At 43.8% G+C, this 14,328-nt stretch overlaps 1 protein-coding gene across 1 annotated transcript; it reads left to right on the forward strand.

The window, feature by feature from the left end:
• The first annotated feature begins 7,829 nt into the window (after positions 1–7,829).
• IPP (intracisternal A particle-promoted polypeptide) lies at positions 7,830–13,947 on the forward strand. Its single transcript, XM_061451376.1, has 8 exons — positions 7,830–8,136; positions 8,281–8,712; positions 9,018–9,173; positions 9,909–10,076; positions 10,867–11,004; positions 11,293–11,415; positions 12,091–12,311; positions 13,259–13,947. The coding sequence occupies exons 1-8, from the start codon at positions 7,830–7,832 to the stop codon at positions 13,481–13,483; spliced, it is 1,770 nt and encodes a 589-aa protein (XP_061307360.1). The 3' UTR covers positions 13,484–13,947.
• The last annotated feature ends 381 nt before the right edge of the window (positions 13,948–14,328 follow it).

Here is a 14,328-nt window from a genome sequence, read left to right on the forward strand (position 1 = left end):
TGTGTAGGTTTCACTCAGAACATCTTATAAATATTCATTAATCTTCAAAATATACCTGAGAAGAAAATACATAGTGAGAAGCAAACTGAGTCAGTGGGAGAGAATCAGTAAGAGACTTATCTGATCATTGCAAGTATTGCAGAACTAGGGCTAGCACAGACAAGTCCTGTTTCAGAGCCTTATTTCACACTGCATTTGGAGTTACGCTTTGTAAGGTGATCCTTGGACAAAAGTTATGCAGAAATCATAGAATCACCAAATTGTTTAGGTTGGAAAAGACCCTTAGGATCATGGGGCACAACCATTAACCTCACAATGCCAAGTCCACTGCTAAACGTGTCCCTAAGTGTCACAGCTACACATCTTTTAAATGCCTCCAGGGACAGTGACTCAACCACTTCCCTGGGCAGCCTGTTCCAGTGCTCAGCAGCCCTTTTGGTGAAGAATTTTTCCCAATATCCAGTCTAAACCTCCCCTGGTACAGCTTGAGGCTGTTTCCTCTTGTCCTATCGCTTGTTACTTGGGAGAAGAGACTGACCCCCACCTCACTACAGCCTCCTTTCAGGTAGTTGTAGAGAGAAGATAAGGTCTATCCTGAGCTTCCTTTTCTCCAGGCTGAACAACCCCAGTTCCCTCAGCCATTCCTCATCACACTTGTGCTCCAGGCCCTTCACCAGCTTCACTGCCCTTCTCTGGACACACTCCAGTATTTTATGAAATAAAATACTGCAAAAAACTGAGCATCCAAAAAGTAGAACATGTTATTAAACAATGCGTTTCCATGTGCCTTCAGGGATAACAAAATCCTAAAATTCTCTCATGAGACCTCACTTGGAGTATTGTGTGCAGTTCTGGTGTCCTCAACATAAAAAGGACATGGAACTGTTGGAACAAGTCCAGAGGAGGCCATGAGGATGATCAGGGGGCTGCAGCACCTCCCGTATGAAGACAGGCTGAGGAAGTTGGGGCTGTTCAGCCTGGAGAAGAGAAGGCTGCATGGAGACCTCATAGCAGCCTTCCAGTATCTGAAGGGGGCCTATAGGGATGCTGGGGAGGGACTCTTCATCAGGGACTGTAGTGGTAGGACAAGGGGTAATGGGCTAAAACTTAAACAGAGGGTATTTAGATTGGATACAAGGAAGAAGTCCTTTACTGTAAGGGTGGTGAGGCACTGGAATGGGTTGCCCAGGGAAGCTGTGAATGCTCCATCCCTGGGAGTGTTCAAGGCCAGGTTGGACAAAGCCTTGGGTGACATGGCTGAGTGTGAGTTGTCCCTGCCCATGGCAGGGGGGTTGGAACGATATGATCTTAAGGTCCTTTCCAACCCTAACTGTTCTATGATTCTAAAAATAATAACTGTTAGATTATTTAAGGCAAATAGTGTCAAAACAGGCTGATTTCTCTTGCTGAGAAACAAGCAGCCACCAGAAAAAAGGAAAGCTGTAGATGAGATGTGGCCTTATAAGGGGTTTGGTAACATTTGATCTAACAGTCTGATAAGCAAACTGAGAAAACCGACGTGCAAATGAAATCACCATAACATGGGTGCACAACTGGTTAAAAAATATATTAAAGTATTACTATGAGCATGTTGTCATTAAGCTCAGATAGATATTCTTTTAGGAACTGCAGAGGGTCTGTTCTGATTTTAGTCAATACTTCTGCTTACTTCTGCTTAGATTTTGCAAGCACTTTGAAAGACAAGATGAGAATAAAAACAATCTTTCTGACCAGAGAGCTAGTCAAGGCCTCCAAAGGTAAAATTCTGAAAATGGAAATGAAAAATGCTGGGACTGAGGAAAGGTTAATCAAGGAAAAAAGTCATCCAGGGAAAAACAAGACATGGGAAATACATGACAAGGGAACAGCAGAGCAGCCAAGGAGCTGGGACACATGGTAGAAACTTATGCTATTTACAGTTGAAATGTCATACTGAGGAAGTTTTACTCTTTTAAGTCTTCCATGTATGCGGAGCCCTGGAAGTCCTGACTCACAAAGCAAGCAGATGTAAGACCTACAGACATCCTGCTAACAGTTACTCAGAGTTTGTGATGTATGTATCTCACATTCCACTGAGGCGCTGCTTCTGGAATGACCCCACTGCACGCACAGGCTGTGGAATGTGGTGGGTATCAGGCAGAGTTTAATTTTATCCATCTTCTCAATGAAATCAGCTCACAAGCTCTGTCAATGCAAGTGTAATATATTCTAGGAGAGCAAACATGCTTCTGATATATAAATCTGATGACTATGTAAAATAAAGAGAATAAAATTAGCTGGATTTATGCATAGTTTCTGGTTATTTTCCTTCCTTTTTCCTGTTCAAAAGGTTTTAATAACTTGGAGTCATTGGAAAATAAAAAAGCCACATGCTCTAGACATCTCATGTGGCTCTTGTGTGTTTGCCCTTAACTCCACTTACTTGTCTAAATAATTGTGTTCCCTTTTAGACAAGAACAGTTAGAGTCCAAAAAGCATTAGGATTTGGATTACAATTTGAAACACTGCCAAGCTTTACTAATGGCAAGACTAAAGTCCCACGTGCCTCAAGCACGACTCATTTTTCCTTTCGGCAAAAATAAGACCAGCACCTTTGATAAAATCACTTTAGCAAACAGGTCTCATTCAGCACAAAGCTGCAGGACAATTCTAGGTGTGAAAAAAAGAGCAAAGCGTTTAAATCAATCATCTACTTCAGAGACGTGTGGGACACAGTTAGGATCAGACCCCAATAATCTGGCAGCTTTCAACCTCTGCAAGAAAAAGTTGCAGCGATCCCATAGCGGAGATTTCACTCCTGAGAGAAATGAGAGGGGAAACTCTCACTGCTCACAGTTTTGATTCTCTTTAGCTACTAAAAGCATATCTCTCCTGTGTCTGTTTTGATCACCAACTACTATCCAAGTCTTAGTATTCTTTTGGCCTCCTTCCTTGGAAATGCAGTGAGCTCTCTGTGGAGTTTGCCTTGGTTCCCCTCTCAGACAGCTGTGATTAATTCAGTGTTCAAGCTCTTGAGTTAATTCTCTCATTAGATCACTTTCTTTCTCCATGGAATGATTATTCCCACAGGAGAAATGAGAAAGACTGAAACAATATCATGCTAGTATCTGACACACTGCATCCAGGATGTTTACTTTAAATCAAATTGCCTGGAATTGCTCCAGATCTATGGCTTCAACACAAGAATCTTCTAACTGGTGGGGAACTGTAGCCATGCATGTTGCACAACATTTCCAGTGTCACTAGAATTCCTCCAAACTTTCTGCTAGGTAAGCATACCCTCTCCACACAGGCAGGTCAGATGACACACTCATTTCATTGCTGGGGCATTCTTTAAGACTGGAAAATGGGCTTGCTTTTCTTTTTTTTTAATTACTTTTTATCATACACCAGTCACCTTTCTACCCAACAGTAATGTGAAGGTGAAGCCTGGAGCAAACAGCAGTGAAATACTGCTAGTGCTCCCGCAGTCACAAACCCCTATGTGTGCATTACTCATTGGGAATGTTATATTCCCTCTGGAGGGTCTTGCAGCTCAGACATGCTCCCCACTTTTGCTGCCTGCCAAACGGCTTCCAGGGACATGGCTAGTCACTGGAAGGCATCACTGCAGTCAGCTGGACTCTAGCATAGCTTCTCAGTACCTTTGGTGCAAGGTGGATACTCAGGAGAGTTTCTCAATACCCGGTTCAAGAATGTTAAACCTGCCTGGACTGACAAATCTGGTTTCAGGCATTTACTTGAAACCATATTAAAGAAAAAGTAATAAAAATAATCACAAATTTCAAAAGTTCACAAAGGCTTCTAAAGATGAGGAGGAGAATCATTCAGAGTGGCACTTCACTGAGCTTTACACTCTCCCCAGACATTAACAGTTCAGCTGAGTAATAGACAGCCATCACCACCTTGCTGGTAGTGTGAAAATGTAAAAGTTTTCACACAAGCTGTATATTCTGGGGCTGCCTATGCAGAAAGACTGGCTTTGGGGACCCCTCTTGCTCTCTGCTTTTGGGTGAATTCCAGTTCAGACCTCTACCTTACACACACACACATATAATCGTCAGGATTCATTAACCCTCACAAGAATGAAGGTAGCAGTTCTTGGGGCTGGCCCAAACCTGTCAAGAGATAATGTTTTCATGCCTGGCTTAAGTCTGGAAAATGTGTTATGTCCCTGTGAAGCCTTTACCCACTATGATGGGAAACATTCTGACATCAAAGGGAGGTTTCTTCATCCACTGAAGCTTATATGTCACATAAAAACATAAACAGACAACAGATTCATGCAGGTATCTAATTAGAATCTAATGCCTGACACTTATTAGAGGGTTTTGACTGAGTAGACAACATGATAACCAATCCCACTAGGGAGATAACAAGTTAACCACCATTGTCTTTGAGAGATACCATGAAAGTCCCTAGGGAGCCTCTTCTTTCTTCCATGTGTCATGAATGTGAACTGCAGGAGCCTCTCTCATCTTACCCCTACTAGGGGCTGCAGATTCATCATGCAGCACGTAACACCACTCCACTAAACTGTGCATCAACAGAGACTGCTGATCTGCACCATTGCCTTGGGCATGCAGTGGCATCTGCAGTAAATGGGACACTTAGGCTAATACCAGCTTTAACAGGGAGAGGATGTCTTGGAAGCTTAAGAGATGTAATTTAGCACACTACAGATATTTCTAGTCCCCACAAACTCTTAGTGGTTCTATACTTCTGCAATTTCAGCTTCCCTGGGAGAAGTTTGAATTCAAGTCCTTATGAAACTTAGGGCAGTAGAGCAAAAATGGTTGTATCCTAGGAAGGTTTTGTGACCCGCACACCAAAACACAAAGTAAAGCTCCCTTCCATTTTGGTGAGGTTGTCCAACACCTCTCTTCTGACAGGTCAAGTGCATTAAGCTGTAAGTTGTAACTACAATGAGTAATTTGTTATTAAAACAGTAACTGTTCTAATTAACTGACAGTACCATTGAGATATTGTATCTAGCAGATGCCTTAGCACAGAGGATAAAGTCAGAGATACAGTGCTGTTTGGAACAGGAAGTGAAGATTTCATACGCATTGAAACTGGGAGAAGAATTTTACCCAGCACATTCTAGTTGACTTTCATGGAAAGTGGCCCCCTATCACAAAACATCCCACAGGGTTTGTCGTACCTACAAATAGTCAAGGCCTGGGTTTCATGTCTCCTCTGCAACAGAGAAGTAACCAAGAAACAAGCCAAGTATGGTAAGGATACTGCTTGACTAGTAAGTCAGAATGATCCCTAAAGCTATAGATATAATGGAAAGGCTCATGACTAGAGGCAGACTAGAGGCACAACTGCACTTCTAAATAAGTTATTTTTCTTTTAGGTGTTTTTGAGAGTAAAAGCCCTCTATCTTTATGGAGTTCAGGAAAAAAAAAAATAAGGGTCGTGAGGGGAAGAAGACCCAAACCAACAAAACCTCAGGTCTAACAAAGATCTTTCCGTGACAAGAGGGCCACACATGGAACACCTTTTAGCCACCCGATTTTGTTGCATGTTCAGAATACCATCCTGTGGTAACAGCACCATCTGCAGGATTTGAGAGGGGAAGGACAGACATCTTAGCGCCGCAGAACATCTTCCAGGCATCTGGAAAGTTTTTACTGAGAAGCCTTCAGCCAGGGAAATCTGAGCAGCATGGGCCTCATTGCGATAACACAGGGAGGACTGCAATGCTCCATGGCGCTCTGGCATAGCACAGGGTTTTTTCAAGATAAAGCCTAAATCCCTTGTTTGTGAGTCTTCTCCCTGAGGGGTTTTGGTACTGTAACAGCAGCACTTCTGTGCAGGCATGAACAGGGGGACATGGTGATGAGCACAAGGCATGTTTTTTTTGCCACCTGTCCTATATGTCAGCCAGCATTCAGATGGCTTATTGGCAAATATCATGTTAGGAGCCTATTAACTTCAAATTGAAGACATTTTTGATTCCTTCACTGTAGTTGGTGTTAGTTAATCAGAAAGCTCCTAATTACACAGTACAATTTATCACTGTCAAATGTACTGTTAGACTTACTCTTGAGATTCTACAGCTCGTTTGGGAAATGCACAATAGTACATAAGAGCATTAGGTCCATCTTGTACAGCCTCTGCACGGTTACGGAAGAAACACGCTGAAGCAGTGCCCTCTTCTGGAGGCAGAGCCGTTCAACCACATTAATACAGGGCAGGAGAGGCCTGCAAGGGCAAAATTAGCAGTCTCAGCAACGCTATTTTGTGTCAGTAAATTTGGCTCTACGGTGTGAAATCCTGATACCGGCCAAGTGTCTAACAGCTGACATCAGCCAGCCACTGAGCCACTGGCATTTAGGAGAATTCTAAGCCCTTTACTCACAGGCCACTTCCAATGAATAAAATGTCAGCGTGAGAGGGGTCTGGTTTCTTTACTAATTCATCAACTAAAGGAAAATCCAAAAGCATTTATTAGCCTAGCTTAAAATTTAGAATGAGTTATATCAGCATGCATCCAACTGTGCATGCTTGCAGAAACCTTATTTTCTATCTAGGTCACTATTTTCTGTGGGCATTTTTTTTAAGACCAGCTCGAAAGGTAATTTTACCACTCTTGTCAAGAATGTAATGCTGATGAATGGAGAAACCACCAGTCCCCAGAGAGTACCATGATTCAGATTCCTTCCAGAAGCACATTTTAAAGTTATTACAGTGAAACACGGAATCATGAGAAAAGCCTGAGGGGCCATGACCATTGGAACTGTAAGCAGACATATTCTTCTTTCCCAGTCTCACAGTAAATAGATATGGACATGTTCCAAGGCGCTGATTGCTTTTTGCTTTGGCTGCCTGTCATGTTGTGGAAAACCCAGGAGGGATGCTTTTCTCTCAGAATCAGTGCCAGATCTGCCAGACCCAGTGACCATGTGCATGTAACTCAGTATGTGATGCTCTTCCCTCACTCAGTGCTGAGGCATGCTGTGACTCCATGAATCACACAGACCAAGACGGAAGCATGCTCTGCCTCAGGATCAGTGCTGACCCCAGCGGCCCACATGGTAGTGCTACAGGACACTGTGATGAATGAAACATTCGTGCTGGAATGAAAAGGAAGGCCCAAACATGGCATGATGCTAAAGGACGGAGGAATGTGGGCTGGCTCAGCCTCCAGTCAGCTCTGGCTCCAATGCCACAGGCCTGAGCTAATGGCAGGCAGTGTCTACTGTCTCTGGGGTTCCCCCAGGCAGACGGCAGCTGCGGTTTCTCCCCAGCACTGCCATGTTTCTCTCTCCCAAGCACAGATTAAGGTGGCTGGGAATCCAGTTTGCAAAAGCACACCTGAGGGGAATGTGATGGAGGGACAGATTGTGTGACAGCTCATTCGCCACTTACCTCAGCACCAGCCACAGCGACCAAAGCTCTCAGGGGACCAGCTTTAACCACAGACAAGAAAGCTCCACACAGAGCTGGCAGCACACCCGTGGTGTGGTGGCCAGAGGTGCCTGTGGGGGTGAACAGGCTCCGCAGAGCCAAACGACGAGGCAAGCACGTAGATAAAGGATCAGACAGACCTACCCCCACTAGGGCAGGTCCGCTTCCTACACCCGCTGACGGAGAAGAGTACTCAGCACAGAGAACACCTCAGCAGAGGCTCTTTTGCGAAGCCTGCCATAACAAAACACTACCGTCCCAATGAAGCCCCCGCTCACTTCAGCCACCAGCCTCCCTCCTCAGCGCATGCGCTGCGGGAGAGCTGAGGCGGGAGCCGCGGGCGGCAGTGCGCATGCGCCAGGGCGGCCCCTCGGGTAGGGGAGGGGGATCCCGGCACCTCAGGGACCGTGATGGCGAGCGCCGCGGCAGCGAAGGGCGGCGGGAGTTCTGTAAATTCCGTAAGCTCCGTCTCTGATCGGCACGCCCGCCTCCTCCTGGCCCAGATCAACCGGCTGCGGGCCGGACAGAGCTTCTGCGACGTGCGGCTCGAGGTGGGCCCGGAGGCGTTCGCTGTGCACCGCCTGGTGCTGGCGGCCAGCAGCCCCTACTTCGCGGCGCTCTTCGCGGGTGGCATGAAGGAGTCCGGCCGGGATGTGGTGCGGATCGCGGGGATCGAGGCGGACACCTTCCACACGCTCCTTGACTTCATCTACACAGGTAACGGTTGATGGGGGGCGGCGGGCAAGATGATGGTTGCCCGACAGCCTGCCTGGGCACCCGCCATGGCCAGTTGTCCGATGGCAGGGCCGGGGTGCAGGCTGCCTGGCGATCACAGCCCCGCTGTCATGTGTGTGCCCGCAGGGGTGGTGAACATCGGGGAGCACAACGTTCAGGAGCTGATCGTCGCTGCTGACATGCTGCAGCTCACCGAGGTGGTGGAGCTCTGCTGCGAGTTCCTGAAGGGGCAGATCGACCCGCTGAACTGCATCGGCTTCTTCCAGTTCTCCGAGCAGGTAGCCTGTCACGACTTGATGGAGTTCACTGAGAGCTACATCCATGCACACTTCCTGGAGGTGCAGAGCGGGGAGGAGTTCCTGGCGCTGACAAAAGAGCAGCTGATTAAGATCCTGCGAAGTGAGGACCTGAGCATCGAGGACGAGTACCAAGTTTTCATAGCGGCAATGCAATGGATTTTGAAGGATGTGGGAAAAAGAAAGAAATATGTTGTAGAAGTACTGGAACCTGTTCGATTCCCTCTGCTACCAGCACAAAGGTTATTAAAATACATAGAAAGTAAGTGAAAGAAGGAAAGACTATCAGATGATTGTATCTGAGCAAACCATGTGTTGTTCAGTTACAGGATTTTGATGGCTTTCTATAGATTAATAGTACAATGAGTGAAAAGATTTATTCTATAGCAAACAAGTTCTGTTTTTTAACAAATAAGCACAGCTTGCTGTAGAAACAAGTCTTATAGAAGTAGGCAATCTTGATTTGCCTGCTTGCTTAGGAGAACATAATTTTTCAACAACTGAGTTACCATCTGTAACTTTTCACTGTGCCTTTTTTTTTTTTGTTGTTCTCTTTATTTCCTCAAGGTATTCCAGATTTCAGCCTTCGGGTGGCCCTGCAAACCCTGCTGAAAGAATATTGTGAAGTCTGTAAATCTCCCAAAGAGAACAAGGTCAGCAGTTTTCTGCAAGCTTCTAAAGGTCGTCCCCGGAGGAAAGCCAGGAAGTACCTTTATGCAGTAGGTTAGAATGTGGCTGCTTGAACCTTGTAAAACAAGTGATGAAGTAGTATCTCTTATTACGGTACTGACGGAGATACTGGAATTTATTAGTTTTAATCAAAAGATATAGAAATAGCAAAACGTTTCATCTGGCTGAGTTACCTTGTTAGCTGCTTTCTGCTTAGAATTACCCAGGAGTCCTGCGTTCACATTTCTTGTCCTTATGACATGGCATTCAAAGCCTTAGATTTGTCTTTTAGAAATTATTTGCCTAGGATGGAAAGCTGCAAACCAGCAGAGTATTTGCCTATGGTTCACTGCTGGAATGGTGTACAAAAAACTCGCTGCATTCCTTGTTTGAAGGTTGAAGTTTTCTCTGTCCAGGATGCTTCAGTTCATGTGGTGGGATAATTGAAATTGCAAGTTTTCAGCAAAGCTGCAGCTATGTATTGGAAGGGAATGCTCTTGTTTCACCCTATGAAAAGTAACACTGATTTAAGATAGCACAAGCTGGTCTCTGTGTTTTGCTAAGAACACAAATGATATTTCTAGTGTTGAGGTACAGAGGCTCAGGCACAAGTTTTGTGACTCCCCAGGCAACCATTCTTCCTTGTGTGCTGGAGAAACAATGCTATTTGGGAAAATCTAGTTCCTACTAGAAGTGACTAATGAATGTTACTCTCATTTTTTATCTAATGGTTTAGATACAGGAGCATGGGGACCAGCAGGAAGCTCTTACTCAGCTGTTACTTTCTAGGTGGGTACACCCGACTGCAGGGAGGACGCTGGAGTGACAGTAGAGCCCTCAGCTGTGTGGAGCGATTCGACACCTTCAGCCACTACTGGACCACAGTGTCATCTCTCCACCAGGCCCGGAGTGGGCTTGGTGTGGCTGTGGTGGGAGGAATGGTCTATGCCATTGGAGGTAACAGCTGAAATATGCTTGCTTTCTAACATGGATACTAAAGAACTCTTCTTGTAAGTGGTTCTGAGAAGCCCGAGTAGATAATACAACTTCTAGATATAACAATTGAGTTGGGGATTCTTGGTTCTCTACCATCACTGCTCTGTTTGGGCTCCTATGTTGGCCATTTTTTACTAACCTGCTCTCCTCTCATGGTGTAGCAACTCACAGGTAGGCATGTGGACATGTGCAGATATGCTGACATATATGGTATATAGTTGGATATTCTGTGGACTTTGTGTACCACCCCTAACAGCATTTCTTTTCTCACATGTAGTTCAGCAGAAGTCCATAGCCTAAAAGGCAGTGGTACAAGACAGACTACTTGTTGTCTGCCTACCTGGAAAGGCTTGTTATGTATGTTTACTCGAGGATGTGATGAGTAGCTCAGCTGTACTAGCCCATCATTAAAGAATGCCTATGTATGCTGTTTTTGTCATTGTGGAACATATTCTTTGGTCTTGAAAACACCATGAGTTGTGCTACGGAGTAAAAAGTGTGTAGCACTGTGGTTGTCTGCCCCTCTGATGCTTTCAGTGATGTTTTGGGAAACTGTTGATGAAAGCTGTTCCTGGTGATGATTCAGTTCTGGGTATAAACAAAGCTTTTGCTACTTTGGCTATTTGGTTAGCTAAAAGAAAGATCTTGTATTCAAATGTTGTCTGTCCTGGAAGGAGTTGAAGAATGCTTCTATACCTGCAGTGCAAAACGTTGCATTTCCCTTTTTTCTGTTCTTGGTCTTATTATTCAGGTGAGAAGGACTCAATGATTTTTGACTGTACTGAATGTTACGATCCTGTTACTAAGCAGTGGACCACTGTGGCTTCCATGAACCACCCTCGTTGTGGACTGGGAGTGTGCACATGCTATGGTGCTATCTATGCTTTGGGTAAGTTTTGGTTTTTTTTCTAGGTGAAGTTAATTTCTAAGTGTTAATTCATGGAACTTGTAAATTGATTTGATCTTAAATATTATATCTTGGTGTTGCAAATTTGCAAACTGAAGTTTTGAAAAACAGCTGTTTCCTTGAGCGTTAGTGTACCAAATCTTTGTGGATTAGTTGTCATTCAGGTATAACTTATTTCTGTTCTGGAACAATGTCTCATCTGTCTAAAAATGCAGCTAACACACAGCTTCATGTCATTAAATTCTTTCCTATATTTGCTGTTATTTGCAGGAGGTTGGGTTGGAGCAGAGATTGGCAACACAATTGAAAGATTTGATCCAGAAGAAAATAGTTGGGATGTGGTGGGAAGCATGGCTATGCCCCGTTACTGCTTTGGCTGTTGTGAAATGCAAGGTGAATATTAAGTTTGTATCCATAAACAGTTCTGAGAGGCACTGGATTTTGAAGCTTTGTTTAATTTTTACCTTTGTCTCATACTGTGCTGTCAGTTGCACATGCTTGTGCCTCACTTATTTGTTCTTCTAATACCATATCTTTAATTTTGCAGAATTGAAAGACTGTGTATAAAGTTCTTTCTGTCTTCTGCCTTTTATCTCATGGACACAGTTTTTATATGGCTGCTGGTATGGTTACCCAGATAGTCTTTTAACAGCTGGTTATCCTTCCCAACACTGCTTTTATTTACCTTCCATACTTGCATTTGTTTGTGTTTCTTTGTGACAATCTGAAGAGTTGCCACACATCATTTTAAGACAGGCATGTGTAAAGACTTGATCTATAATTGCACTTATTAATTTAATTTAATTAATTTAATTTAATCCAAGCCTGGTCAGCAGTTGCAGCCTTCTGAATTCTCTAATTATTGCTTTCATCAGAGCTTTTAGTGCTTGAGCCTCAAAGTACTCATTTGAAAGTTCTATGTCTGTTACTAATGGACAAATGGAGGATTTTTATCTGGCATTCTTAAGCCATCTTAATACTGGGCTGAAACTTGTATTGTGACAGACATTTTCTGTCTTTCAAACCTTTGTATTATGAAACCTATCAGAGGAGAAACTGTTTCTACAGGTTTGATCTATGTTGTTGGTGGTATCAGCAATGAAGGAGTAGAGCTACGTTCTGTTGAAGTCTACGACCCAATATCTAAACGTTGGTCTGAGCTTGCTCCAATGGGCACCCAAAGAGCGTATCTTGGTGTAGCTGCTCTCAATGATTGTATCTATGCTGTGGGAGGCTGGAATGAAGCTCAGGATGCACTTGCTACTGTGGAGAAATACTCCTTTGAAGAGGTATGGTAGAGTCCCTTTCTTTCATAAATGTAGATCGCATCAACTTTGTGTAAGATGCTCTAGAGGGGGCCTACTTCCTGTCTTTAAAAAGGAAAAAGTTGGGAGTTCCATTTCCTTTTCACTACTGGCTGCTAATCTGAGTGAAACCAAGCCTCCGTGACCTCAGGGGGTCTGTCTGTCCTAACCAGTCTGTAGAATGTTGCTCTCTAGCTTGGTGGTGTGTTTACAAAGTTGCATGCAGGCTTTTGCAAAACTGAAAGCAAACCAATACTGATGATGCATAGATAGACTGTCCTTTAGTAAATACATACTAGGGTTAAGATGGGGGATAGATTCCCCCTCTGCAATAGAATGATAATTGATCTGATTAGAGAGAAAGAAAGTCCCTGAAAAAGGAAGAGTTGCCCTTTGAAAATTTCAAAGTTGAGGATCTTTCTTCCACTTCGAAAGTGGTGTTTCAGCATGACTATACAGATCACTTTGAACACTTAAACTTTTGAATAAGATAAGAAATTGTTCCTGACTGCTATTGCTCATGTTCCTGTGATGCTCTTTGGAGCAGTAGCTACTATTAAAAACAAAACATAATCCAGTGTGCCATTCTGTTTTGCTTTTGTAATTGAATCTAGTTTTCCTTATTTTCCACCTCAAACTGCGTACTATTCTCTATTTTAGAGACAAACTGCATCTTGCAGTGACTGAGGAAAGGGAGAGGAGTTCTGTACAGACACTATGTGACTCTAGTAACTACCATGATTTGGACTGCTTGTGAAAGTGCTGTCATTCCAGTCTTGATAATCCTCTTGATTCTGTACACATGCCACACCTGAGCCTATGAATTGTATATGTAGTGTTCTTTGTATATGTTTCAGTCTTTAAGCTTTAAACTTTTATCAGAATTGGGCTTGCCCCTAAACTATTTGTTGACTATTTCACCATCTCATTAGGAAAAGTGGATTGAAGTTGCGTCGATGAAGATACCGAGAGCTGGTGTCTGTGTTGTGGCTGTGAATGGATTTCTTTATGCCTCAGGAGGCCGAGCTCCCAGTCATGATTTTGCTGCTCCAGTAACCTCTGACTCTGTTGAAGTTTATAATCCTCATACGGACAGTTGGACTGAAATCGCCAACATGATCACCAGCCGCTGTGAAGGAGGTGTAGCTGTGCTGTAAAACACAACAAAGAAAACTTATGCAAGGAATGAGTAAATCTGCCTTCTCAGATTTCTGGTTTCATTGGTCAGAAACGTAACACAGGAGCTTCAGTAGAGACAGTGGAGAATTGGGTCAGAGGGCTTTTCCTGAGCAGAAGGAAATATTACAACTCTTGCCCTTCAAAGTAAATTGGCTTATCCGATGTCTGTCTCAGGGGGTATCCTGTTAAGAGTAGAAATGGCTCTGACTCCATTTAGCTTACTGAAATAGGTGGTGAATATGCCCTGTAAGAATCTGAAGAAATCATTCCAGCATGTTAGGGGCAGCAATCAGATTGTTAACTCTGTAAGGTGCACCAAAGCTAACATCTTTAGCTGCTTTTACAATCTGGAAGGAGATTACTGTAGATAGCTAGAAGTTACCTGTGGATAAGAGCAGTTGGGCTACTTGGTTAGCATTAGTTGTCCTTTTCTGATTGGGGGGGGGAAGGAAGATAACAGACAGGGAAGACTTGGTACCTCTACTTACGACCTCGATGCATTTGAACCTCTTTGCTGCTGCTGGACATGATGGGCATTAAATAGGAATTGGATATTTACTTTCTGGCCACTTCACTAACTTGGATGGTGAGTGGCTGAGATTTTCCTGTTTTGGAAGGTTATTCTCACCGTTCTAATAATGTCATTCCACTTCAGCATAGGCTTTTCTCAGTGGTATCAGTGATGACCTCCTTTTTAAGTTCTGATGAATTTTAAATGGAAACGCTATTCATTAGATTAGTTGTTTTCTTTAGTACTGCTCTTAGTATAAAAATGTAGGGAAAGCTTTTTGCCCCCACCCCCCTGTAGTTAAATGTGGTTTTA

The sequence above is a fragment of the Pezoporus flaviventris genome, unplaced genomic scaffold (genome assembly GCF_033815535.1).
Source record: "Pezoporus flaviventris isolate CSIRO_AGI_PZ_B2104156 unplaced genomic scaffold, CSIRO_AGI_Pfla_v1 ptg000013l, whole genome shotgun sequence".
Taxonomy (NCBI): Eukaryota; Metazoa; Chordata; class Aves; order Psittaciformes; family Psittacidae; genus Pezoporus; species Pezoporus flaviventris.

Excerpts from the sequence above, each read along its gene's own strand:
- IPP (XM_061451376.1), top strand. The coding sequence starts at position 7,830 with ATGGCGAGCGCCGCGGCAGCGAAGGGCGGCGGGAGTTCTGTAAATTCC. Across the intron at positions 9,174-9,908 it reads GAAGTACCTTTATGCAGTAG|GTGGGTACACCCGACTGCAG; the intron begins GTTAGAATGTGG and ends GTTACTTTCTAG. Across the intron at positions 11,005-11,292 it reads TGGTGCTATCTATGCTTTGG|GAGGTTGGGTTGGAGCAGAG; the intron begins GTAAGTTTTGGT and ends TGTTATTTGCAG.